Source organism: Trachinotus anak, unplaced genomic scaffold (assembly GCF_046630095.1).
Source record: "Trachinotus anak isolate AG129_WGS33_773 ecotype Australia unplaced genomic scaffold, CSIRO_AGI_Tana_v1 ptg000032l, whole genome shotgun sequence".
NCBI lineage: Eukaryota > Metazoa > Chordata > Actinopteri > Carangiformes > Carangidae > Trachinotus > Trachinotus anak.
The window spans coordinates 12,970,974-12,997,568 of record NW_027273883.1 but is presented as its reverse complement, the minus strand read 5'-3'; the positions used below and the strand labels follow the sequence as shown (position 1 = coordinate 12,997,568).

General features: G+C 42.4%; 2 protein-coding genes across 5 annotated transcripts; one reads left to right on the top strand and one right to left on the bottom strand.

Moving 5' to 3' along the window:
- Window positions 1–1,097: 1,097 nt before the first annotated feature.
- Window positions 1,098–17,125, bottom strand: LOC139612827 (cingulin). Of its 4 annotated transcripts, none has more exons than XM_071468873.1 (20): window positions 16,972–17,125; window positions 10,551–11,472; window positions 10,344–10,441; window positions 10,145–10,214; window positions 9,917–10,012; window positions 8,921–9,042; window positions 8,546–8,657; window positions 8,090–8,302; window positions 7,187–7,335; window positions 6,268–6,388; window positions 5,962–6,174; window positions 5,619–5,840; window positions 5,263–5,511; window positions 4,948–5,118; window positions 4,535–4,696; window positions 3,319–3,492; window positions 3,017–3,135; window positions 2,511–2,619; window positions 2,224–2,387; window positions 1,098–1,653 (listed from the first exon to the last, which is right to left on the bottom strand). In XM_071468873.1, exons 2-20 carry the CDS (start codon window positions 11,469–11,471, stop codon window positions 1,518–1,520), a joined length of 3,621 nt encoding a protein of 1,206 aa, XP_071324974.1. In that variant the 5' UTR covers window position 11,472; window positions 16,972–17,125; the 3' UTR covers window positions 1,098–1,517. The 4 variants fall into 4 exon arrangements, with proteins under 4 accessions (XP_071324974.1, XP_071324977.1, XP_071324976.1 ...); XM_071468876.1 differs by having other exon boundaries at window positions 10,344–10,414; window positions 16,972–17,123; XM_071468875.1 differs by lacking the exon at window positions 16,972–17,125 and adding an exon at window positions 12,128–12,249.
- Window positions 17,126–18,056: 931 nt separating this feature from the next.
- she (Src homology 2 domain containing E) lies at window positions 18,057–26,062 on the top strand. The gene is made up of 6 exons (XM_071468877.1): window positions 18,057–18,967; window positions 19,481–19,607; window positions 21,191–21,445; window positions 21,679–22,060; window positions 23,910–24,029; window positions 24,856–26,062. The coding sequence occupies exons 1-6, from the start codon at window positions 18,527–18,529 to the stop codon at window positions 25,046–25,048; spliced, it is 1,518 nt and encodes a 505-aa protein (XP_071324978.1). The 5' UTR covers window positions 18,057–18,526; the 3' UTR covers window positions 25,049–26,062.
- Window positions 26,063–26,595: the final 533 nt, after the last annotated feature.

Genomic DNA, 26,595 nt, shown 5'->3' with positions numbered 1-26,595 from the left:
ACAGTCACAGTGTGAAAATTTTCCCGTCAGCAATTACAGTATACAAAAGCATCTTTAATTCAACAATTTCAACAATTATACTCAACTGTCTAACAAATCACATGTAGCATTTTCCAGTTTTGCTGGAACGAAAAGGAGAAACATAACATTAAAGCAAAATGTAATATAATTATAACTTCAACTGATTGTTCTGAGTGTTTACAAAGTCAACTTAAGACCGGAAAAAAAATCTACAAATGTTAAATACAAACACTTTACAAAAGATAATTCTGATAAGAATAAGAAGTCAAATACAAATTATTTTTTAGAAATTTTAAGGCATCGTAATGAAATGACAAGACGTACATACGTTTCATTGACTTAAGATAAGGGAATGCATAGAAATTGTGCAGCTTAGTGAATAAACTTGTTAAGTTTCTACCACACAGGGACGATATTTGGCAACTGTTTTGCTTTAAAACCACTTTTAGACTTCTTCATCTGACAAAGGAAAGTTCAGAGACCTCTCTGCCCTCAAAGTTATTAAGAACAAAAGCAAAAGTCCAAGGTCTGTTGTACCAGGAAACTGCTACAGAAAAATGTTTTACCAGGTGGAGCAACAATTAAATTAATCTCAACCATTTGAGACACTATCAGTGTCACGTCTTATAATTCAGAATCCCTACACTGTGGACCGTGTGACATTTAAAACTGGAAAGTGGTGTAAACTCTTGTCCCAAAACATCTTCAGGCACAGGACAAACATATTCCATAGATAAAAAATATACACAAAAATATATATTTTGTTTTCAGTAAACTAAATCCAGATTTCATTCAGAAAGAATCATTTTTAGAACTTAAACCATTAGATCTGGTTACTCATTAATTTTCAGAAAAAACAATATAAGCATTGTGTTGTTGTATTGCTTGCAGTTTTCAATCACTTGTGGCTATAATAATGTACTCAGTGTCAGCATTCAGTCCATGTTTGTCAGTAGCTCTAGCTAAGTTTTGTGCATGGCCCAGAATTTGTGTGTTCAGTCAATTGACGGCTGTGCTACAGAGAAAACTCCAACAAGTCCAACATGTAAACTGTGGACACCAGGAAATGATGAAAGTTTTGTTTTTTTTTTTGTTTTTTTTTTTATTCAGTCAAACCCTGACATAGTACCATAAGTGCTTGACCCAAGAATCTCGACCTTAAATTGGTTTGAGATGTATTGGTTGTGTGCTATGTGCATGAAATGGAGTCATTTCAACTGTAGACTGAACTGAATTCCCTGAAATGAAGAGGATGTTTTGTTTCCTTCCATTCACTAGTGTGGAAAACCATTCCCCTACTAACTTCTACTATATGCAAATTTACCTCAGAGGCCCTTGTATCCCTCTTTCATTGTCTGTAGTGCATACCGTTCTGCCTTTTGGCCTCACTCCCATTCTACAAAGCAGATAACCTACACCTTCTCCTTTTTTTTTTTTTTTTTTAAACTCTGCAGTGCGCCGTTTCCCCACCCTCGTCCTGCCCCCAAAGTTCTGCTTCAACAGGAGCTGGTCTGGAGGTTGCTCTCAGTGAGGATGGAGGTGATAGTGGATGGGTCATATAGGTTGTCGTCATCATCTGAACTGAGGGCTGATGAATCCAAAGCTGGCCGCATTGCTGCCTGAGTCTTCCTCCTGTGACACATCATTATCAGATCATCATCATTATAATGATCAGTTTCTTTAGCTGTAAGTACTTGTGCTGGCAGGTGATCATAGCGCTCCCTCTGCTGGTAGTATAAAGGAACAACATGCATCTCCTTGCTACTAGCGGGAGCATGTCTAGAATTTAAGCTCCCCTGAGGTGCATGAGTAATGTGCCGTTTTAGGTTAATGAAATACCTTTCCACGTTTGCCTGTTTGCTCATATGTTTTACACACATCACATTGTGAAATACTGCACCTCAGGGAGGCTGGGTCTATCTGCACCTGGTGTCTGTAATTGTGTGTAACAGCTGAAGAATCTGAGTTCACAAGTAATTGAGTCATTCGCATTTCAGATTGATTCTTTTCAGTGACAAAAGGAGGAGGAGATGGTGTCTTTTACACACACACACACACACACACACACGCGCACGCACACACACACACTGCTGTGATAATCAGGCTGCCAGGAAGTGTCTTGCACAATCATTACCAAAAGCTCACAGTAAGTAACAAATTGGATGAGAAGCAAAAACGTCAGAGACAAAGAAAAATGCTTACTTGAGCTCAGCTTCCAGAGCGGTGACTCTGGTCTGCAAGGCCTCTTTGAGCTCCATCTGGTCCTCCATGTCTCTCTGAGCTTTTCTCCTGAGTCCATCTATTCTTTCCAGCTCAGTCTCTCCTTCATCCACCTGCCTCTTCAGAGACTTCACTCTCAGAGCAAGCTGCGGCATAGGATAGGGTTAAAGTGTAGTTTTACTGATTGTGCGTTTTTTGTTCAAAGCAGACTTTGTTTCATTTGACTAAATTCAACATACTGACATACAGTAGACGGTGAACGTGTATACCTGGTCTCTCTGTTCAGTGTGTGTCTGTCTCTCCTCATCCAGTGTCATATTGAGCTCTTTCAGTTTCCTCTCCAGACGACGTTGAGACGCCAACACAGAGTTCTTCTCCCTTTTCATATACAAGAGCGTTAACATGTTTATGAGTAACACTCCCCAACTCAACGGCTACCATGATGCCCTGAAGGAAAACATTTGCCATCTCATTGCTCCCATTAAGCTGCTTGTTAGCAACATGTGGAAGTCTGGTTTTGTATATACATAATTGTATTAAAATGAAGCAGAATATCTTAGGCAAGCCCTCTCTTGTTTGATAAGCACAAAACCTAAAAGGTTTTGGGCAGACAGGCTTTAGATTTTGAAAATAACCTTTTTCAAAATCGAATGTAAATAATGATGTTAACAAAATATAATCAAATATTCCTGAGTCCGTCCAGCAAACTTTATGGGAGTCTGTTCAAAAACATTTATAAAGATCATTTAATCTGTTTCTGTCTGTTGCACTGTACCTTTCTTCAGCTCGTAGATTTTCTTCAAGCTCTTGGATCTTGTTCTCCAGCTGGGAGACTCCTGCCGAGGAGCGAGACTGGCCCTCCATGTCAGCCACACGACTCCTCAGCTCCTTCAGCTGCCGGGACAGACACAGTGAAGAGTCAGGGGAGGGTGAGTTCTGCCTTTCACCTTAATGTTTTATTTATACCGAGGTGAAGATATACGAGTTCAGGGAGTGAAAAGTATATTTTGACTGACTAATTCAGTTACTGCTGTTCACAAATGTCAGCAAACGCAGATGTGATGTATGTGCACATACATGTCTCTCCATGGCGTTCTTGTCCAGCTCCAGGTCCTGTTTGGAGGACCTCTCCTGCATGAGCTCAGAGCGGAGCTGATCGATCTGGTCTCTGCTCCTGGCCACGCGGTCTGTCAGCATCTCCACACTGCTTTTCTCCTCCTCCAGCTCCAGCTCCATGCGCTTTAGCTTGTCCTGACAGATGAGACAAGATCAACTTCACTAGGTGCTTAGAAGACATGCACTACATGAATATAATATTAATCATCACAATTTTCATTATTATATATTATCACCTTTTTGTATTATTAGTATTGTCATCATACATTATTATCTATCTGTATATATGTGCGTAGACCTAAATTTGTGACTATACTACCATATTATAATTATTATCAACAGCATTGTTATCATCATTATCAATAAAATTGTTATTATTATTACTATTATTATGATATACAATTAACTCCTGCCATGCACACACATGCACACACAGAGAGAGACACACACACACACACACAAATATCACTTTATATACACTTTGTCTATGTTTTATGGTCTCAATTTCTTCCGTGTCACTTTCTGTTGTGCTAAGAAGAAAGGCTAGATGGTGCTGAGTTTGGACTTTTGAGCTACTGCATTTTGCACATAAGCAAATGCAAGTCCATATACATTGATTACATAAACAGGTCACACAACTCATCTTTAACACAGTTTACTTGGATGTTTTTCCTCCAAACATACTGCCTTTATAAAAGTTGTGTGACCTGTTTATCATCTTGACCATGACGCTTTGTGCTACTTCCACATGCCTCTGAGGCACAAACACAACTGCTGATCCAAATGGAGACAACAAATATTGTTTAAATATGCACATATTTGAAATTAATTATCATCATAGGAATATAAATTGGAGAGTATTATCTAAATCTTGACTCTCCAACAAATTATGATTTCCAGACTTTTGATACAGACTTTTATCAAACTGATGGAACATATGTGCAGGACACAAGTCTACATGCTAATCTATCAACCTTATATTTTTGATTTACAGATGGACGTAAGAAAATAGCGTAAATGTGTCCACAAACATGTACAGAACGTCATACTAACATGCAGAGCATGTTGCAGTATGCAGAGCAGAACTATTAGCAGCTGGGATGTCTGTAGTCATGGGTAATTTTCCCAAATGGTTTGTTCTCCCAAACCAGGAGGCGAGCAGATGCACGTATCTTACCTCCAGGATGCGAATCTCCCGGGCTTTCTCACTGTGGTTGTTTTTGCTGGCCTCTATCTCTGTCTCAAGGTGGCGCAGTCTGTTGGTGAGAAGCTCTTTATCCAGCTGGTGGTTGTCTCTCTCCTCACATACAAGCAGGAGCTCCTTCTTCTGCCGTGACATCTAGTTAGATTTATCATAATATTAGAAACAGTCATGCCAGACTTAATGTTCATCATGTGAAAAATATGTGGGCAGCTTTGCATGAATCAGTTTTGCATGAATACAATCAGTCAAGCATGAATACCATGAATATTAAGTGTCAAAACTATTCGACACATTCAGACCAGACATGATTTTCATAATAAAAACAAAAAACCAGGCCAAACCGGAGAGTAAACATGCACACAAACACTTAAAACACAAACACACACTTCTTCCTCCAGTCTTCTTAGATTTATGTGGCTTCTCTCCAGCTCGGTCTGAGCGTCGTTTCCGTGACGTTGCACCTCCTGCATTTCCTTGCGTGCTCTCTCTCTCTGCTCCTCCAGCTGAACCCTGAGAGCCTGTGCCTCCTCTCTTGAGGACATGGTCAGAGACTCATGCTGACAGGGAGGGCGAGGGGACAAAACACAAAACAAAAAGGATGAATAGTTTGTGCTGTGTCCTCTAATGAGCATTCGGATGCTCCAGGCTGCACAGGCTTTTCATCATTTGGAAAGGTGTAAGGGGGATCTCTCTTTTTTTACCTCTTTGTTGAGTTTCTCTAGAGCTCTCTCCTGCTGTCGTTTGGTCTCTTCCAGCTGGTTGACGGTCTGTTTGAGTGCCTCCTTGTCTTTCTCTGTATCCTCCAGGCGCAGGCTGAGTTCACGGTGCTCTTGACTCAGTCTGGAGGCTTTTCTCTTGGCCTCATCTAGCTCAGATCTCAGGCCTCTCACCTCAGCGTGCAGGGCGAGCTCTGCCTCTGAGCTCTCTGTGGCGTTAGTCTGCAGCTGAGTCTGAGGAAACCACAGAGGATGTCCAATTATGCTTAAATATGTCTACTGCTTTCAGGGTACCTAACACACTGAGCTGAAGAGTGTCGTTTGTGAGGATGCAACGTTACCTCCAACCGTGAGAGTTTCTCTTTGAGACGTGTGTTGGCCCCTTGCTGCTCCTGCTGGGAATCTTGGAGCGATTTCATGTCCATCTGAGCTTTACTGAGATGTGTTTTACTGGCCTCCAGTTCCTCTTCAGCCAATGAGAGTTTCTCTTTGAGCTGACTAGCTTCACTACGTGCCTCGCCAAGCTTCTGCTCCAGCTCTGAGATGGTGGCTGGATCTGGGAGCTATAGGCAGAAAGACAAAGAAAGGATTTAAAAATACAAGAATGATGACTCTTTGCAACTAGTCATGCAAATCTGTCTAGTACATTCACATCACCACTCTGAGAGATTGAGATGAACTAACCTGTTTGTTTTTCTCCTGAGCCTTGGCAAAGTCTTCTTTGGCCCTCTGTAACTGGTCCTTCAGCCTGTCAATCTCATACTTCATTTCTGCCTCTTGGTTCTGGTGAGATTTTTTTATGGAGATGACCTCCATGACCTTCCTGTCCAAGTCTGTCCTGTGCTTCTCCACCTCTGACTTTGCCTTTTGCAGATCAGCATTGCATCGCTGGAGCTCCTGAAACAGAAACATGAACAATTTCAGGGTGAGATTTTTGTTCTTCACCTGTGCATCAGTGATCATGTAACACAGTGAGTGTGTTTACTGCACCTGGTTGAGAGTCTGCGTGTGGCTGGGATCTGGTATCTGTTGTTTCATGGTGCTCACTTTCTCCTGGAGCTCCTTCAGCTCCTCCTCAAACTCCTCTTTTTCCAGACGAGCTTGCAGGAGTCTGAAATATGTGAACATACGATTGATGTAAACCAACTTGTACCAATCAAGTATCACTGCTTCATTAGCTGATCAGTAGCAGTTGCGTTGTGTAGGTGAATCATCCCGAGTAAGCTAGTTCATTTCGATGTAGTCAATTAACAAAGTAAGTCATTATTTAATCTTCAGACAACAGGAAATAAATCACACACACTCACAAGAAACAAGTCTACAATACACTTTTTGCTAAACACACACAAATATATAAGACCATCCACACCTCTCCCTGTAGCTTTATTGTTCCTGCTTATACACAGCATTCACAGTAACTGAATCCTCTGTAGGGACAAATATGGTCCATATTCCCATTGGGACTCATGTATTGGGGAGTACATGGTCTATATTTGAACTTAGATCACATAAACACTGTAAACAGTCCTGAATTAGGGCTGCAAGTGTGGATGGCCTTGACACTACAGTGGGACAAGTGTTAGCACAGACAGCCACATCTACAGCTCTGCATATCTAAACATAAAGAAATGCTGTTCCATTAGTGACTCTCACAGTGTTTCAGGGCTGCTGGGTGGCTCTCTGACAGAGAGAGGGAGAAACATTGACCAGGTAGAATGGAAGAGAAGAGATGGACACACATTAGTAGCACAGCAGGTGCAAAATGAAATGATGTAAAGAGGTTGACAAAATCCATGTCCCATGTCCCATATCCCATGTCCATGTAAACACTGGAAATCCCAAACGCCGGTAAATTATGATGAATACTCTTTTTGATCAGTATGTTGTATTTAAATGTCTGTAGACTCACTCTTGTTTAGTTGTTCGAAGTTCATCTCTGGTGGCATGAAACTGCTCCATCCAGTGGCTGCTCTCGTCTCTACAGTCCTCCAGCTGCTGCTGCAGCGAGCGCACTGATGCATTGACCCGCAACCGCTCTGCTTCAATCCCTGCATGAGACTAAAACAGGAGACAGAAGGATTGGGAGCATGATGCATTACATCCCTACCATTTTATAAACAGCACTCTCATGGTAGACAGACCATTCTATTGAGAAGTAATTTGCATTATCTAAATTGAGGAGGTCAAGTTTAAAATTATGTTTCTTTCCAATATTCAAGAAAAATTTTGTGGTGGGAAGTACAGCGTGATAGTCCTCCTAAACTGAGCATGCAGCTTCTCCTTTGCAGACACTCCTGTGTTCCTGTCCTTAGGCTTTCACCACAGTACTCAGAAAGCAGAGAGGTTATCCACATGGAATCATGAATTCACTTTATATCTCTAGGTACACAACAGGTTACTAACAGTGGGGGTGTTACAAAAATAACTGGAATGGAAACTACTTGACTATTAAAACAATAAAGTACAAGCACATCCAGATTCCAAAGCACAGAGCGGCATGGAATTATATTATAATGGTAAAAAACATTTTAGAAACTAAAATGGAGTAATTTCAGTGGAGAATCAAAAATATCGATAGGTAAGACTCTGATCTCAACAGGACCCATGTATCTTGTTGAAAAAGCCTCAAGCGAGACATGGATGGTCTACAAGCTGACTCTTGTAAATCTCTGTCAATAAGAAAATCTATTGAAAGCACATAGAATAGTTTTTTTCTGTTGAAGTACAGAGGATCTGTTGTCGAAGGTCTGGTTTGCCCAATTTGTCTCAGACTTAAAAACACTTTCCTTTCAAATGAAAGTGATGTACACACCTGGGACACCTGCTCCATGCTGCTGCGGAGCTTCTCCATGTCAGCTCTGTACTGCTCTCTGAGTGCTTCTATCTCTTTGTCATGCGTGGCCACCTCTTCCTTCAGTGCTCCTTTCAGAGCTGTTAGCTCCCTCTCTCTCTGTCTCAACGTCTCCTCCAGCTTGTGTTTCAGCTGGCCGACCTCCATCAGCTGTGCCTGACAAGACATCAGGTCCTGCAGACACAGGGAATATATAGTATTAACTTGACACCTTTGAGCTCTCAGCATAGCGCTGTTTAGTAAAAGTTAATCTTTTTTTCAACTATTCAACCTGTAAATATGGTGCTACACGGTGAAAATGCAGTATTGAGAAGCATATTTGGTCTCAAGTCATTTTTTTTTATCCAGCAGTGAGATGAGATAGTTTCTCTCTGTATGTCTGTGTGGGTGTTTTGTGAGATCATATTTCCGTGGTACCGTCTTGTTGCCGTTTTCTCTTCTCAGTTCATCCTGAAGCTCAGCCAGCTGGTCCTCCATCTCTCTGACCCGTGCCTCAGCGTTCTCCCTATCCATACGCAGCTGAGTCAGCCTGTGAGGGAAAGAGGGCATACACATTACTCAATGATTCTTTGAATTCAAATTACTATGACTTATTTGTTTAGCCTCGTGAATAAGATACAGTAACTGCTTGTTCATGAAACTGTGAGGAATGTGTGCTTGAAAACAAAGTGGGGCTGTCATTCCCCCTCTTACTCCTGACCACAAAGACTCAAATAAACAATGGTGCTGTGCCCCTTCCCGCTATCCTCTTTGTGTGTGTTTGAGTGTGTGTGTGCGCTGCTGTGCTCTCACTCTGATTGTGTTTCATTTAATTCTGTCTTCTTCCGGTCCAGCATCTCCCGGAGTTGCAGATTTTCATCCAGACAGGACTCCAGCTCAGCTTTCAGGGCAGGATCAGAATTGCTAACAGAGTCCTACATATGAGCAGACATGATGAATAAATGAGAGCGGTGAAACTTAAGACATCAGGTAGCTCTGCTGGCATAAACAATGGGCTTTTAGGAAATGCTAAGGCGGTCTTGCATTTGCCCACTGATCAATATGCATAAGGGATTAAGTACTTAGGAGCTATTAGAGATTAAGACCTGCCCAACTTCCTTAAGCCAACATACGATGAGTCATTATTGAAGTTAGATTATTGTGCGAGTGCACCTCTGACCAGGCCGGAGAGCTTTAGGGATTAATCAGAGGATTAATCTCGAGCACACTCCAAGGACCCCCCAGCCCTCCAGGTTAGTTAAGACGACATAAAAACTCAGAGAACACTCTGAGGAACTATTTCCTTTTACTTGATAGATGGTGCTCTCATTTTGAGGAGACTTGGATGAGTGTTTATGTGTGGCGTCCCATGTAATCAGAGCTGAGTGGCAAGTCCCTCTCTGAGTGTTAACATCCTCTGGTGGCAGCCAGTCCCAATCGGCCAGCTGAATTTAGGGAGGCTTGGTGGGTCATTCAAGCCACCAAAACACTACATTAACAACCCAAAACATAAGCACACATTCTCTACATGTCTTTCCCACACCTACTTTAAACTTGCCTTTGTAAAATGACATAAGCCTAATAACTAATATGGATTTTGAAGCTTCAACAGGAGGAAGAAAGGAGGAAAAAGTTTTTTCTATGTTCTGGGCACACATTGAACATTCATTGCATTTAAAGCAAAGTGCAGTGCACATGATTCATTCTATTTAAAAATAAAACTGCACCATATCTACTAAAGAAAAGTATAGAGAAGGAAACATTAGAAGTTAGTTCGTAGTGGAACTGTTTTATTCCTGCTTTTGTTACCCTTCTTTGCTCCTGCAGGGCAATTTGTAGTTCAGCCATCTTTCTCTCAAGCTCCTTCTTTTCCCTCATCCACTCCTCCCTTGGGCCTTCTCTGGACTGAAAAATAGTTGTAAGGGGTCACATATACTGTATGTAAGTAATTTGTCCATACCATTAGTTTATTAGACACATGAACCAGTGCAAAAACAAGCCCTCCACAGAACTAGACATGTTTAAAAAGGGACAAACCTTTATATTCTGAATCTTCTGGAAGATGATCTTGACTTTGTGCTTAGTGACAACATCACTCTCGTTAGTTCTGAGGGGAGGTGAAAAAGATAACTGTGTAACATTAATGTAGTAATTTATTAGTATTTCATTGTGATACCTAATTTTAAAAAGTGCTAATCCAGTAACAGGAGCATAACGATAACAAGGAAATCCATACCCTTGTCTCAGGATGTTGTATATAGTCTGCATGGCCTGCTCCTCCTCACTGCTCATCTCTGCACTCTGACCCTGGTCCAGCAAAAGGTCAGGGGTCACCTTAAGACATAGATCAGAAAACTACTCTTGCAATTTTGCATGCTGTGTGGTGTTTGGAGGGCTCTGAAATTCAGCTTTAATGCCCTAACAGAAAAGACTGCATTCTTACTTGTGCCTCGGTCAGACCGGCCTGCGGTGTCGCCACAGCAGTATATCTCCCTGGTGAAGACCACTGATTAACGGAGTGCCTGGGAAATGGGTCGACAGCATCCTGGCTGCGTCCCAAGCTGCTGTGAGTTGAGGATGGAGGTGAGGTGTAGGGGTTGGAGGTGAGAGGGGATGTAGCTCTGGGATCTTGTTGTGGTGGAGGGAAGCCTCTCTGCTGGCTCCCAGTGTTCCCACCATCAAACCTGTTTACTAGTCTGTTGACAGAAGTCTGTCTCTGATTAGAGTGAAACTCATTTGTTTGTTGAGGAGGGACAGGGTAGGACTGAGTGCCCTGCACTGATCCAAGTGACCCATTGAGCCCTGCCTGATAAGAACCATCCCACATATTCCTTTCCATGTCTCCCTCTCTTCTACTGACACGCTGAGGCAGCTCTCTCTCCCCTCTGACTCCTAATCCTCCATCCAGGTTCCCATAACTGCCAGACTTCCCATCCCCTGGTGGTCGAGACAGTTGAAAATCCTCATTGCCTGCATCCCTGTCCAGTAGTGACCCATGGGACTGAGCCCGGCGTAGTGCCCCACCCTGCCCTCCTCCGTTTCCTCCTCCTACATCTGCCTCCTGTGGTCCCGGCTCTGCCCTCTCTCTCCTCCGGGGAAGGCTACTGTAGCCGGAGGGGTATTGGGACCTGAGCTGGACTCCATACGAGTCTCCTTTCTCTCCGTCCTTGAGGACCACATACGGCTGGCCAGCAATACCCTGCACTCTGACCGCCACACCGTATTTGGAGGTGGTCTGAGTCTTGGTCTTGGTCTTGGGCTGGGGCCCAGGCTGCCCACCACTGGTGTCACAGAGGTCATTGATGAAGCGGATCTGGACACCGTAGTCCACGGGGGTCTTCCGACCTGAGGATGGTGTGCCCATGCTGGTAACACAGAAGAGATCAGAGTAAAGAGTAGAGAAAGAAGGCAAGCACAGGCTGAGAGCATACTGCACCGGACTACCAGGATACATGTCAGCTTGAGTCTAGTATTATCATATCAAAAATGTAAACCTCATGTGCTTTGTCTTGTTACTTTGTATTTTATCCATTTGACAGATGCTTCTGTTCACAGCAACTTATGTTTTTTTTTCCCCTCACAAGTGTCTTACACAGTGATGAAATATGGACCACCAACCCCACAATAATGGACATCCTGCTCCACCACCTTAAATGGGTCATTTTAAACCACAAACAAACAATATGAGATATTGAGTATTTGTGTATATGTCAGCTCATAACTAACAAGAAACTGCAGTATAGAAATGTCAATTGGTTTGAAGTAATTCAATTTTGTTAAGCACTGTCAGTATCTTGGTCACAATTCTTGAATTTAAAACAAGTCTAAGAGGTCTGTATCGAGATAAATTGTTCATCTTATGTGTTTATGTTTAAAAATTGCTGTTGGCCATCATATTGTAAATGAATTCTTTGCACTCACAGATATCAATATCGGTACCGGCCTCAAAAATCCAGATTCAGGGATGCCAAGTTAACAAAGAAAAAGGCTCTTCCCTCAAGGAAATCAAACAGAGAATACCTTGACACTCATGACCACGAAACTCTGAAACGTCAGAACCTTGATAGACAAAGACACAGCCTTGCTTTGAACAAATACAGCGACACAGATTTATAAGCAGTGACACTTAGTGTCTGGCTTTTGGCTGCTCATGTGGACTTTGTACTCAGTGCACTTCATTAGTCATTAACCTGAGAGCACACACCCACATATCACTCTCCCCTTGTAAGGACCAACTAAGCTTTTCCCAACTTTTGGAATCTTTCCAGTCAGATACCAACCCTAATTCCCTCAACGAAACTTTGACAGCTTGAATACAAACACGTACTACAGGAACTAGTCGAGACCTTTTTATTCTTTCACTCTGTAATTTCTCTACTTTTTTGTTTTTCTTAACTCCCTAATCCTCCCTTTTTCTATACTCTATCCTCTGATAGCACTAGATGACTAATTCTTAAACTATTCCTCCTTCACTGCAACTGATCACACCTACGTCAAGGTTTAACCATATGTCACTGCCAGCCTATATGAACACTAGCAGTTCCATAAAGTACTGAACTTTCCTGGTATTTCCTGGTATCACTGACTGACTGATCATGCCTTATGTTAGCTGACACTGTAAGATCCCATCCCCTATGTCATTACAACTTTATGGTTCATTAAGCCCATTTTAAACCTATTACAACACTCCCTCCTGACCTCTCTGCTCTGCACCTTTCACTTCCTCTCAACAGCTTTCCAAGGTGAGAGACAGAAAGTGGGTTGGGAGACAGAAAGGGAGGGTGAGGTGAGAGAGAGAGGAAAAAAACAGCCAGCTTTTCTTCTCTTATCAGTGCCTTATGTGATAAAAGCCAAAGTCAAGCTGTTCCTGTGAACGAGCCTCCCCCTCATATACAGAAAGGACTGACTACAAAAGTAACCATCAAACAGATAACTCCGTTTCGCATCCATACATTATTGAACGCCTACACACACGTTTATATTTCCATACAGATTTTGGAGGCTGTATGGCATGGTCAACAACAGCAAGCCACTCTGAGAAAGAGCAAAATAAGATACAGTCAGCAAAGTGAGCCAAGAAGTACGGCACTGTACAACTTCCTCTCTGGGAAAGTGGATTCTAATATAAAAAAACAACTTCAGGGCAAGAACAGGTGAAGGAAAATGTCTGGGCTGGCAGTGAATGGAGCAACGTCATTTTAGATGTCACAAATGACCTTTTCGAGGCATCTGTGTGCTTGTGGTGCGTAAGCATCGTCCAAAGACAGACCTGCACATCAGACACGCACAGTTAGTTGCTTTTTTTTTTTCACCCTTTGGGAACCACAGAGGAAGCACCATGTCACAAAAGGTTTGTGAAGTTGAGCATGAAGTATGCAGCCCACTGCCTTTACACCAAGGTCAAGCAAACATGTCCTGCACTGATGATTGTGGGACAGACACATGACCATATGAGGGACCTAGAAAACAATGTCCACTGATTTCATGTGAAATGGTCACATGATCTAGGGTGAGCTGTGGAGTGTGAGCTTTAAGTGGATCAAATTAACTTACAGGAAGACAACTGTAAAGTAGGAAAAAAAGCTCTCTCTTCATATCTATTGATCTGTATTTCTTAATCAGTTTAATATCTTATAGGGGAAGAACGCGTTTCCAGCTCCGCAAGGGGCAGGGTTGAGGGGGAACCCATCCTTTTGTCCAGCTGATGTGGGGCGGAAAACGAGGGCAACAATTCTGAGAATGCCAAAACTACTCCCGCCCTCTTTCATTCACTGCCGTGCATTGTCTTTGATTACAACAAGTTTGTTTCGACGCTGACATTTTTGTCTCCACAAACCCCCCTTTTGGGTTTCTAAACAAAGCTTATTTCTTCCCATACCTCTCATAACTGAATGTCTTTGTCTATAGTGAAAGTAGAATATCAAACAGGTCTGTCACTTTTTTAAAAGATGAGAGTGTCTTCATTTAAAACAAACACTGTATGACTCCTACTCTTTAGAGCTAAAATATGGTTGATTACTCAATTTGTCATTCAACAGAAGATTATTTAGCATCTATTTTAAAGACTGATTAATCATTTTAATCACATTTCAAGCACAAAATGCTGAACACTCTTCAAGGTTCAAGTATTTGCTCTCTTCATCTTAGATGATAGTAAACTGATTCTCTTTGGGATGTGGACTGTTGGTCAAACCAAAAAGGTGATATGAAGACATCACCATAGGCTTTATTTTTTTCTATGTCCTCACATTTTATACACCAAACAACTAATCAAGTGAATAACGCAAAGAGAAAAACTTAGTTGGTAGGTTGCAGCTCTGGTACTCTTTGAGCAGGCTCTCATTTGCCCAGCTTAGAGTACATGTGGCGTTACTGGATTCTCTTGCCAGTCATGTTACCCTGCAGTTACGCTGATGGGCCTCCGCCTCTGGCCTCAAATTGAATTCTCGCACAGTAAATTGAATTGGAGCTACTTCCCTGTTAAGATCCAAGATGGAATGGAAAATATAATTAGGAGATTAGCGGGTGTGGAGAGAAATGAAACAACAGCAATGTGTGGAGTCATGAAAGTGCCTCTGCTGACTCACTGAGACATCAAGGTTCATGTGATCCGACCATCTGTGGCCTTACTTAAAACTGATACAGACAGAGACGGCAGCAAAGGCTGAAGTTTATCTGAGCCATAATTTATTCTAAAAGAGCAAAACACCCTGGATGACAACTAAACTAGGCCTCAAAGTGTTGCATGTGCTGTGTTTAATACAATATAACAAATGTGTCCATCCTAGATGCTGACGTGTGCTAAGAGTATATTCAATGTGTACTGTCTTTTTACAATCTACTGACAAGGTGGATGTTGCTAATGTCAAATTGTTTTATTCTGTTATTAACCTGCTAATTGTTTTTTTGTCTATATAATGTCAGAAAATAGTGAAAATTTTCCACTACAATTTCCCATGAGTGCTCGTTTTGTGTCAACCTGCGGTTTTCAAGGTCAATAACGAACTTTCATGTTCATATTCAATTTACAACAGAGCGAAAAACAGCAAATCCTCACATTTGAGAATAATTAGATTTTTGATAGATAAAGTTATTACTAATCGTTTAATAAAACTGCTGTTAATTCATTTTTGTTAACTGTAACGATGCAACAATTAGTCAATTCATTAGTCGATTAATGGAGTTTAAATAGCGATAGTCATTTTTTAAGGGATAAAATGACAAAGATTTAATGTTCCTAGCTCCTCAAATCTGATGATTCTCTGTTAGTGAGACAAAACAAGACACCTAAAGATGTTACCTTGGTCTCTTGGAAATCATTATAGGCATTTTTACTGGCATTTAAAAAACAGTTGGCAGAGTAATTGAGTAATTGATTAATTTAATCCTTAGTTGCAGCCCTAGATGACTGACAAGTCGATAAATCGATTATTTCAGCCATAGTTTACAGTATCCTATAAAGCCAACCTGACCTTTAACCTGTTAGACAGCAGTTTGCCCCCTTTCCTCCAGGTGAATCATTAAGTTTTACGGGCACAGAAAAAAGAAATGTGAGGATGTAGGTAACAGCGATGGACAAAACAGTTGCTCACTACCCCTCTGTCTTTAAAGGACAGGCAGCCACTCACTCAGTCCTCAGGGTATTCTCCCTCTCCATTACATTCTTGACATAAAACCAGGCCCTCATCCTCTCTACAGTCAATCTCACTTTCCAAACTTGCCACTGCTCCTCTTTCACACTCAAACAAACAGCCATTTCATTCCTCTTTTCAGACCCAAAGAAGTTCATTGGCATGACAAAAGAGAGACTTCAGTGTTACCAAATAGTACACAATTGACACCATATTAGGAGCACATAAATACGCCCCTCCCCTCTCTCACATTCCAGACACTTGTTTCTCTCTGTCCTCACTCACTCAGGCCAAGAGTGTGTGAGTGTGTGAGAGAGAGGAAGAGAGGGAGAGAGACTGAATTATGGGATTTTATCTGCACACTTGAGTGTTTGTGCTTGCAAGATCGGACTAACCTTTATCACTGTGAATAGCTACCACCAGACTAGATTTTCCTCTATGTTTACTCTGTCTGAAACCGAAACCATGTCACTGGTGTTGCAGGTTCAACGCTATAATTATTGAAATTCATGACACAATCCAGGAACCTTCAATTATCCACTTCCAGACTATAACCTGCAGTAATTGTCGCCTGTGGCATCAGTTTCATCTGACCTCATCTGACAGAGCAGCTCTTCAAAGTGTCCTTCTAGTGAATGCACACCAAGCTGTTTCATTGTTGTGTTGCAGATTCAAGGCCAAGGATTTGAAACATGGTTACATTCAGAGTCACAGTGTCAGAGGTCTTCAAATTGTTTTTTAGTGCACTGTTTTTTTCCCCAGTGACAAATCCCCTGATAGCACAGGGCAGAGACGCAGCTAAGGCACAGAAATCATACCCGTCTTGTGGACAAACAGCTTTTCAATATGAATTCATGTGGCATTCAAGTGCGTCTTTTGCTAGCATGCATAATGTATAGCCAGCCCGTGAGCACTGATAACTGGAAAGGAAACATTTGCAGACACCTCCTTCACATATTTCACATCACAGAACAAGTGAAGTATCCTGAAGTAAGGTTAGCTGGGAGCACCGGTCCCTGTCTTTCTCTCGACCCATCAAACTAACTAACCAAGCTAAACCGGCAAACAGAGAAACCTCACAGTGACACAATAGTGTGAGAAATTACTACATAACTAACTCAAATAAATAAATAAGCGCCACGGAGCACCAGAAAAGCGAATAACTGAGCGTCTGACAGGTCGTGTCTGTCTGGTTTGCCTGTCTGGCTGTGTGAAGACCAAACGTAAAGTTACCTCTTTCTCTCAAGTTTTCCCTCCTCTGCTCCTCTTTGACACTATTTCGATGGTAACTCAAACGTTTTCACAGACATCCATCAAAGTCCACACAGAAAAGCGGGAGGGGAAAACAAATCCGCCGCAAATTAGCACAGCAACAAGTTCATTATGCGGCGACTGCAACCTGTTACCTTTTGTCGACGACGTAAACGTCCCGCCCAGTCCCGCCGGAGAGAGCTCTGTGATTGGACCGGAGCGCTGACGTGAGCGGAACTACAGATATCGCCTACGTTTGCTATTGGTGAGATCTCTACGTCAGTCAGTCATTGTGCTGGACCAATTTAAAGCGTTTTCTCAGGAAAAAAAGGGGGAGTATCCGTGTTTTTACTGCAGGTGAACAAAAACTACCGGTGTGACACAGACAAACAAAACGTCTTCAGGACTGGTGATGGGCCAAGGTGAATACAGACTGATGCCCCCGTGCATTTGTTTCTCAAATTTACCGGTAGATGGCGCACCTTTCTACTTGCAGGTGGGCCAGCAGCATCAGGACCTTTGTGAAAAAGCCCCAAACCTGCGCCACAGGTGCACGACCTTCATGCAACTTAACATGTAACTCAACTAACTAACTTATTCAGGTAAGTTGGCTTGTTTTTCACGATTTTATAATGAAACCTGATTTAATTCTGATTTTATTTAGTGTTGTCTGTAATCCATTGTTATTGTTGCCTATCCTGACATACAAATCATAAAATTAACTGTATAAACAAATTTGTAAATTTAGCCCGTTGTGATCAGTCACTGCAAATGTCTCCAAGTTGTTACCATGGAGAGGTAGATACAGATATGACTTCAACTGTAGGGGAAAAGCACTGTGTAATAACTTGTCATAGGTATCAGGTTTTGAATCCTACATGTTTTGAATCCTGTCTGTTGGCAATAGGCCAGCTGCTGATAAAGTTTGGAGTTCTTCAGTTGTAGTGTGAGCTATTCATTGAAATTACTACAGTAAAGCTTCTACCCCGCCCCGTCCACACAGCCCCTCCCCAAACCCCAGCGACATCCCACTGTCCGCGCACACTAACTTTCCTCTCCATCTCATCACTTCGCCTGGTCGACAGACTCGACGCACCATATCACGCTCCGGGAATGGGATCTTTACTGGGTTCAAAGAAAAACTTCCAGTTCTTTCGAGTTTACGCTCTGCAGAAGCTACTTTTCAAACTACAGGGATAGTTGTTACTGCAGGTGCAGGGTGACAGCAACAAAGCCACGCTGGCCAATGATCTCCAAGACGCACCAGAAGTTGTCTGATTGTCAAGGAGTTCCAGACGCTAGGAATCAGTGCAGCGCCATAAAGTGGTCTCTCCTCAGTTTGATTACTCAGATATCCCCGCAGATTTATTCCAAAGTTGGTTCAACCCAGGCGTGCGTAAAATATTAGTGCGTAAAGCTGGAGCTGTTACGCACGGTTCAGAGTTAGTTCTAGTGGGGCGGCATATGCAAGAAGGTGTAAAAAACCACTGATTTGTTTAATATTAAATCTGCGAGAAGCGTTAATACCTCGGCAGCCATGGCAAAATGGTTCAGAGATTTCCCCATCAACCTAAAGAACGGAAATGAAAGGGTCCGCTCGGCCTCTGAGTCTGGTCCACAAACTCGACCCAAACCTTCGCGAGATAGTTTGAAAGGAAATCAGCGTAAGGATGGAGGAGTTGGGGGTTTGTTAGCAGGGAGAAATAGGAAAAATTCTGCTACAGAACTGGGTCGTAACAACGCTGGTTCTGGTGGGACAGTCTGGGATAGTCTCACAAATGGAAAAGGTCGCAAGAACTCCAAGATCGAGACTGGGACATCAGATGAGAACCGCCAGGTCAGGACCTCTAGTCTGGCACAAGCGTACATCAGCAGGATGATCAAGGTGGACAAACAGGACAAGACTCCCAAACTCAACGGGATAAGTGAACAGAAGCTGCCCGAGAACGAGAAGGGAAGGTCTGACATTAAGACAGCGGTGAGTAACTTCTAGAGATTGAACCATCCAATATATCACTTTTTGATCTTCCTATTTCATCTGCTGTTTATTTAGAATCAAACCAAGTTAGGCACTGACAGCTACAGGAACATGCAGTTTAAAAGTCATTATACTGTACAGTGAAAAAAATTTTTTATGATGGGCCTGAGGTCAGTGATTTCCTTTGTGTTTTCCCTCCCCACCTCTCTGTTCATAACCCTGTATTCAGTTTCCATCACTCTCAAAAGAATACAATGCAGTTTCACTACATTGTGTCAGATCAAACAGGCAAACACAATGCACTGACCTCTTTGCACAAGTATTTCCGCTTGTCCCTCCATCATTGTCACTCAGTCATGGACACCACACACACACACACACACACACACACACACACATTGTAGTGTATCAGATCCCTCTCCCCCTGCCTGCTCTCTTGTCTACCGGTGAATGTATCATCTCAATAGTTCGCAGCCCAGCCCTGCTTTCTGACTGGTCTTTTCCTTCTCACAGCTAATCATCCTGGAGGACTACGCAGATCCTTTTGATGCAGAGAAAACCAAGGAGCAGAGAGAGGCTGAGAGAGCAGGAATGAATGATGGGTACATGGAGCCCTATGATGCCCAGGTCATCATCACAGGTAAGGTCAGGGTCATCATCTGCCTCAGCGACTACAGTTACAACAGTGTTTTCTCAGACACTGACGACAAACTATATTCAAAGCAAATCTAAACTGCATATTCTAATGATCGTGCCACAAAAGTAAATATGTGCTTTTGCAAAACCAGCTAGACTGGAGTTTGTTTTCTGTGTATCACCTTTGATGGGTGAAGTTAATTACATGCAAGCTAGGGACACTTTACACATCTTAGCTTGGTTTCTCTGCACTCACACCATCTCACATTCCTGTTAAAAGGCTGTTTAAAAGGGACTCCGAGCCAAGTTAGACCCTCAGTCTCTCTGCTGACTTCCCTCCCTGCTGGCGGTTGCTATAGTAACAGTGTTGTGCAGGGACAATGGGTGCAGCTTCCTCTTCCAACTTCCTGTCTCCTGCCTCTGTTTCCTTTGCCCCATTCTCTTGATAGGAAGTTGGCCCCAGTGCCCCCCTCTTCACACACACATACACACACACACACACACACACACACACACACATAGACACACATATACACATAATACTTTACGGTCCCTTACGTGTGAAAAAGAATTGAAAGACCCCCCTCAGCCCTTCCCAAAACCTACAGCCACCCCCCCTCATGCACTGCCCCTCACCCAATCACTTCCCAGCAGTCAGGAAGTGGCCTGGTCAGTCAGCCAATCAGCAGCTGTGTTGACCTTTTCTTCCTGTAACTCCATTGTTTGGTCACACAATAGCGCAGATATACAGGCCACCTTTTGGACAGCAAAGAAACACAACAAGTGAAATTCCTAAAAATGCAGTGACTTCTCATAACAAACACAATGTCCAAAAGAATATACATGTGAACAACTGTTCAGGGTACCATGCTGTATTCATTTATAAAACATACAAATCTCAAATAAGCATGCCACTTAGTTTGAAATGACGGACAACCTCACCAGTCCAAACCATAAAGTAAATAAAATGGGCAATATTAAAACATGTTCTTTAACTTTATTTTACATGAGCCTCAGTTAAGACATTTTTCTTTTTCTGTTTCCAACAGTGATGATTAAGACACATTGAATATCACACATCCCTTTGGATGTGTGACAGACACGTTGTGCAAATTAATGCTCACATTTTACATGTAAAAACAAAAAACAAAAGCAAGTCATCACAGGCCTCACTAGAGTGGAGCTCGGTGATACACTATAAGAGAACGCAGTGATTTTGCAATATATGTATTTTAATTAGTCTGAGGTAGGTTGGTTTTCTGGTAAGTCAAACAGAGGGGGAAATTTGTGTGATACAGAAACAGGCTGATGATTGCTTAGCCCATTATCAGTGTTAAAACACACACACACACACACACACACACACACACAGACTTTGTCAAGTACATGGTTGTTGATAAATAAAAACAGAGGAGCTACTCTGGGCTCAAATCACTATACTTTTCTAGACAAAAGATGAAAAATACCTTAGCAAGTGAAAGTGACAGTGTTGCAAGTTCTTTGGGAGATACAAATCTTTGTCTACTGTTGCATACATTAAGTGAAAATCCAATATTACTAACGAATCACATGACCTTTCTGCTGTAGAGGTTCGTAGACGGGGCTCCAAAGACCTCCTGAAAGTGTGTGTTCTGCTGGACCGAGGCCATAGAGAGGGGAAAGGAGAAGAGGGCAAGCCCACGCCTCCAAATATCTACGACACACCATATGAGGCAGGACCGGAGAGTGATAGTGAGGGGGTGTGGATACCTGTCACCCGGCCAGAGTCTGACGTCCGTCCTGCCGGAGAGTACGAGTTGCCCTGGGAGTGGAGAAAAGAGGACATTGTTAGAGCGCTGTCAGGTAGAGAAAGGGAGAGAGGGATGATGGGAGGGGTGGGGGTTTAGGGTGTGGAGGAAGGATGCAATGAGTTTTATTTGTACAGTAATGCCACAACAATTTTGTGTTTGCTTTAGAGAGGAAACAAAACAATTCTGCTGAATCAATTTCCAGACATGTGTTTACTTTGGTAGCTCTGGTGTCTTTGATATAATTTTATTATGAAAGGTTGACATTGTCTCTCCTGCTTCCTCCAGCTCAGTTTGAGGCACTGGATTGTTATCCCAGTAAAGAGAACGGTTCAACCTCCAGCCGCCAGCAGCAGCAGCAACAGCAGCAGCAGCAGCAGCAACAGCAGCAACAGCAGCAACACACCTTGAGACAGAAGAACTGGAACCATAAGACACTTGTCTCCTCTTCTCCGACCTCTTCCTCTTCTTCCTCCTTTCCCTCTTCTCCTATTCTCAAACTTTCCCCTCTCACACCTCCATCTCCCTCTTTCCCCACCCTCAAACTCTCACCCCTCTCACCCTCCTCCAGCCCTAACAAACTTTCCCCTCCGTCCCCTACCTCTCCTGGTGCCCCACTGGATGGGGATGCAGCCAAAGTGGAGCCCAGTCTGCCCCTGGAGAAGCAGAGGTAAGGAGGGAGCAGACATATTTGTCCTAGAGGAAAGAGGAGTGAAATGTTGCATATGATGTTCTAAAATTTCACTAAGGCAAAAATAAGAAAAAATAAATACTGGATCATAGTTTCGGAATTTTCGTCAGACTGAAGCAGGTAACATTTTGACCCTATGTGGTCTTCATCAGGCAAAATGTGCAACATGACAAAACAAGGTATGCACAGAATTTATTACATCATGCTGACATCATGTTAAAAAAAATAAAACAATACAACTAGATGCAGAAATCACAAATAATGTCATAAAAATATTGGAAATATTGACAATATGACATCATAGTAAAGACTGAATAGACCTCACTGACTTGAAAATAATATGATGATAAAAGAAGGAAATATGGAGTGTTTAAACTTAGAGTAATCATTTCAAATATGAACATATTAATGACCATTTTGCATCAACCTCGACATAAATAACACATCTTTTTGTAGCTTTATGGTAAACAGCCAACAAGTCCTGGCTTCAAACCCAAGGTTGGTTTGCACAGGTGACAGGATCCACTGCTCTTGCTCCAACTGTCCAAAGACATTCAGGTTTGGCAAATTGGAAACTCTAAAGTAAACACAGCAAAGACTTTGCAGTTTTTTTTTTTCTGTTTACCTATTAGTCTGTCAATAGACGTTTGATCTGCTGCTCACCCACTGTTGCATGCTGGGATGAGCTTTAGCACCCACCACAGCCTTGAACAGGATTAGTGGATTGAGGGAATTAAACAAATGAGATGAGGGTCGAGACATTTGGTCGCCTTTATCTCATGTCTGCGTATTATTTGTGCTTATCAACTGTAACAGCACATTTCTCCTAAACTCTGCAGTGCGCTTCTTCTCCTGCTGCTGCTATATGTGTTGCTCTGCTTGTATTTGTTATTACAGTTAAGACTAGGCCTGAGATTTTTTTTTGTTTTGTTTTCAAAAAGTTTTTTTCTTCCCTTGTTCTCTGACTTGAGTATCTGTGTTTGTGAGAAACACTGAGAGAACAGCGCCCTCCTCAGTTTTGGCTACACATCAGTTTCCCTGTGTAAAAGCTATAAACCAATCAAGCAGAATTACCTCAATATCTCATCTGGTGAGTCACAATGTGAAACACAGCACAGAGGCTTCCAGTCCTCTTGGCCAAAATCTCACATATATTTTGCACTTGGCACTTAAGAAATTTTTAAGTGAAATTGGGTATTTATTACTGCGAGCACAAGCCAGCGGCAACCCTTAAGGTGCTGAACACAAGCGCTGAAGGAAGGTGCACCCTTGAGGTGAGGCTTGATTGAATAGACAGGGGAGACTCGTTTTAACTGTAAACCATATTTCCTGATCTTGTGGCCTTTCTCTCCAGATGGAACGTGTGGGGCACACGCTCAGACCATGTTAGCATTTGTTCCTCTCATGTTGAAGCTGAATGCCAGTGTGTTTTGCCTCCAAGCATCAAGGCCACATACAGCTTGTTTATATCTGGCTCTTGCCTGTAGCCACTGTCAGCACTACCTTGTGTCCCAGTGGGCCTCCCCTGACACTCTGCACAGGCACGAACACTTTGTATGACCACTTTATTTATCTCTTTGTCCTCTCAAGTTCACCTTTGACATTGTTAACTCATTCAGTCCACAACATATATCCATGTGTCTGTCTGATTTACGACGACTGTAAATCTTCGTCGCACTGCCTCCTGCCACTCTCTTTCTCTTTTTTCCTCTCTCTCACCATCATCACCTATTATTTACTTGACATCTGACTTATCTCCATATGTCACTGGGCTATATGTCAATGATCTTCTGTCTCTCTCTGCACCCCCCCCCCTTGCCTCTCCAAGCTGGTACCATGGCAGTGTGAGTCGGCAGCAGGCTGAGGCTCAGCTGCAGCGCTGCAGGGAAGCCAGCTTCCTGGTGAGAGACAGCGAATCAGGAACCAGCAAGTACTCCATTGCTCTGAAGTGAGTGTGGGGATGTGTGTACATGTATTTAATTTATGTGTGTGTGTGTTTGTTGAGCACAGTAGACATAATGCAACATGCATGTACATGTCTTTATTTATGGTGCTGTTTAGATGCTCCTTTGTTTTGCTGCATCACAATCAATGTTTTTCTTCGACTACAGTTAAAATATTGACAGTAGGAAACATTTTGCCTGAAAATCAAAATATTTCTTGATTTTTCCTTTTTTATTTCAGCATGTAACACATCTTTCTGTAGGTTATACATTAAAACAGCCTTGTTTAAAAATGGGCAGTTTGTCATACATTGTATTTTAGAGAATGAATATGAATGCAGTTGTTTTCTGTCTGTTATGTTATTCCACACCGATTAAGCCTTTAAGATTTTGTTCAGGCCATTTTGAAGGCGTTACTAAGGAGATACAGTAGCCTGCATTGTAGCAGTAACAGCCTCTGTTACATGATAGTGTGTCATTTGTAGAGTAAACACAATACAGGTTCTCAGGATAAAGGCTGAAATCCTGTGTGCCAATTGTGTGTGTGCGTGTCTGTGTGTCTGTGTGTGTGTGTGTGTGTGTGCGCGCGCATGCGCCTGAGAGCACATTTGTTGTACATTGCTCATTCATTTAAGAGTCCACATCATTAACCCCATTTACATGTCCACTGAACCCGGTAAATGCAAAGCCTCATTTGGGGAGAGACAGATAAGAGAGCACATCTTTTAGTATATTATGTTTCATTCTCCAGCATCCTGTGCAAGTCTGTCTTTACTGGCAATTCTTCTCCTCTTTGAATTTTGTGTCTTTCTCTCTGTCTTGTTCCATCAGGACCAGTCAGAGTTGTGTGCACATCATTGTAGCCCAGACGAAGAGCAGTAAGGGCTTGGGCTACACACTGGATCAGAGTAGTTGTGTCTTCTCCAGTATCCCTGAGCTGGTCCACCACTACTGCACGCACAGACTGCCTTTCACTGGAGCTGAGCACATGACCCTGCAGCATCCTGTGCCCAGGCCACACTGAACATGCGTAAGGGACAAACAAACACACTAGGAAACAAGCACAGGTGCACAGATCAAGTGACATGTATGACACACTTGTGAACGATTGCACACAAACACACACATAAACGTGTTGATTCATGTGTATACATAGATACATACACAAAGATATGCTGCTTTGGATTGCCCAGTGTGCCACATTGACAAGTAAATCTTCCAAGCGCTACCTAGTGGTCAAAATCAGATACTACAGTAACCACTGATCACGTCATAGTGTTGACTGCTTCCAATCTAAAACAAACACACACATACAAGCCACCCTGAATGTATTTATAGTTGCAGGAAAACCATCTCTACCGTAGCCTGCACCATAGTTTTGTCCATTACCTCTACAGACCCTCTCTCCCTCATGCAAACCTCATTGATCTGTGTAATACCTCCAACGATGCACATGAAGCACTGCACTTACTATAGCCAATATGATATTTGAAGTAAGTGGAGAGGCCTATAATCTCCTCCCTTTACACAGAGGTGCTGACATCATCAATTAGTACCCTTCCATCCAGTTAGGTCTTGGTCGGTGGGATCAATACACCTGATTGGAGTATATTTGTTCATCCATCTGACATGTCAATCAGCGTATTGATCTGTCCTGAAAATCAGGCTGATTTTCCAACTACTGTGTCTGTCAAAAGAAAGAGATGTATTGATTAGATGGTTAGAACTAGTGTTGAGGGAGGGGTCTTCCTATCCAGTCAGCCAAATTGTTAAAGTGTGTGTAAGTGTGCAAATGAATACATGAATATCTGGCCCATTTATGTGCCTTCACTGTAATCTAAATATGGAATTTTATAAAAAAAAGATATCTTATTGAGAAAGAAGCCAAACATGTACCTACTGTATGCATAAATGTTGTGTGTATGAAGTAATTGTTTGATATTGCCAGATTTTTTTCCATCAACCACCCAATTATGTGGGCTGTATATTATTGTTGTAAAACATTTATTCAGTAAATAAAATAAAATTCATATTAAGGCGAACAGTATTATTAATAGACGTGCCTGCAGCAGGGTTCAAGGAAAAAGAGATGAGAAGCAAACCAGAGTGAATCTGTGTGTTTTTCTCCTGTAGCTGTAAAATCATTGACCTGAGTGTGAAATCAATTACAGTTACACTCACACATGCACATGCACTCACACATTTGTAGTCAACAAATCCTGACAAACCTGAGCACACATAAGCACACGTGCAAAATGCATACATAAACGGTGTACACACAAACAGCATTTCTTCACAAAACCCAAAAGTGTCTAAATCCTCACTGACACACACATGAAGCGTCTCACAAAATACAGAGAAGCTTTATCCTCCCAATGATGCATGGAAGCGTGTGTTTGTGGTAAGATATGTCTTACCAGTAAACACCAGTGTATTGGTTTGCATGAGTATCTCTCAGAGAGTCTGTGTGCGTGCACGTGTGTGTGTGTGTGTGTGTGTGTGTGTGCAAGCGTGAACATCCCCATGTGTGCATCCATGTGTGCATTTATGTGTGTGTGTGCGTGCAGTCCT

Coding starts and splice junctions, on each gene's coding strand:
- LOC139612827 (XM_071468873.1), bottom strand. CDS start 11,471: ATGGGCACACCATCCTCAGGTCGGAAGACCCCCGTGGACTACGGTGTC. Junction 8,658..8,920: donor TTAAATGAAACACAATCAGA/GTGAGAGCACAG, acceptor TTTCCCTCACAG/GCTGACTCAGCTGCGTATGG. Junction 8,303..8,545: donor GAGAAAACGGCAACAAGACG/GTACCACGGAAA, acceptor CTGTGTCTGCAG/GACCTGATGTCTTGTCAGGC.
- she (XM_071468877.1), top strand. CDS start 18,527: ATGGCAAAATGGTTCAGAGATTTCCCCATCAACCTAAAGAACGGAAAT. Junction 18,968..19,480: donor GGTCTGACATTAAGACAGCG/GTGAGTAACTTC, acceptor TCCTTCTCACAG/CTAATCATCCTGGAGGACTA. Junction 21,446..21,678: donor CATTGTTAGAGCGCTGTCAG/GTAGAGAAAGGG, acceptor TGCTTCCTCCAG/CTCAGTTTGAGGCACTGGAT.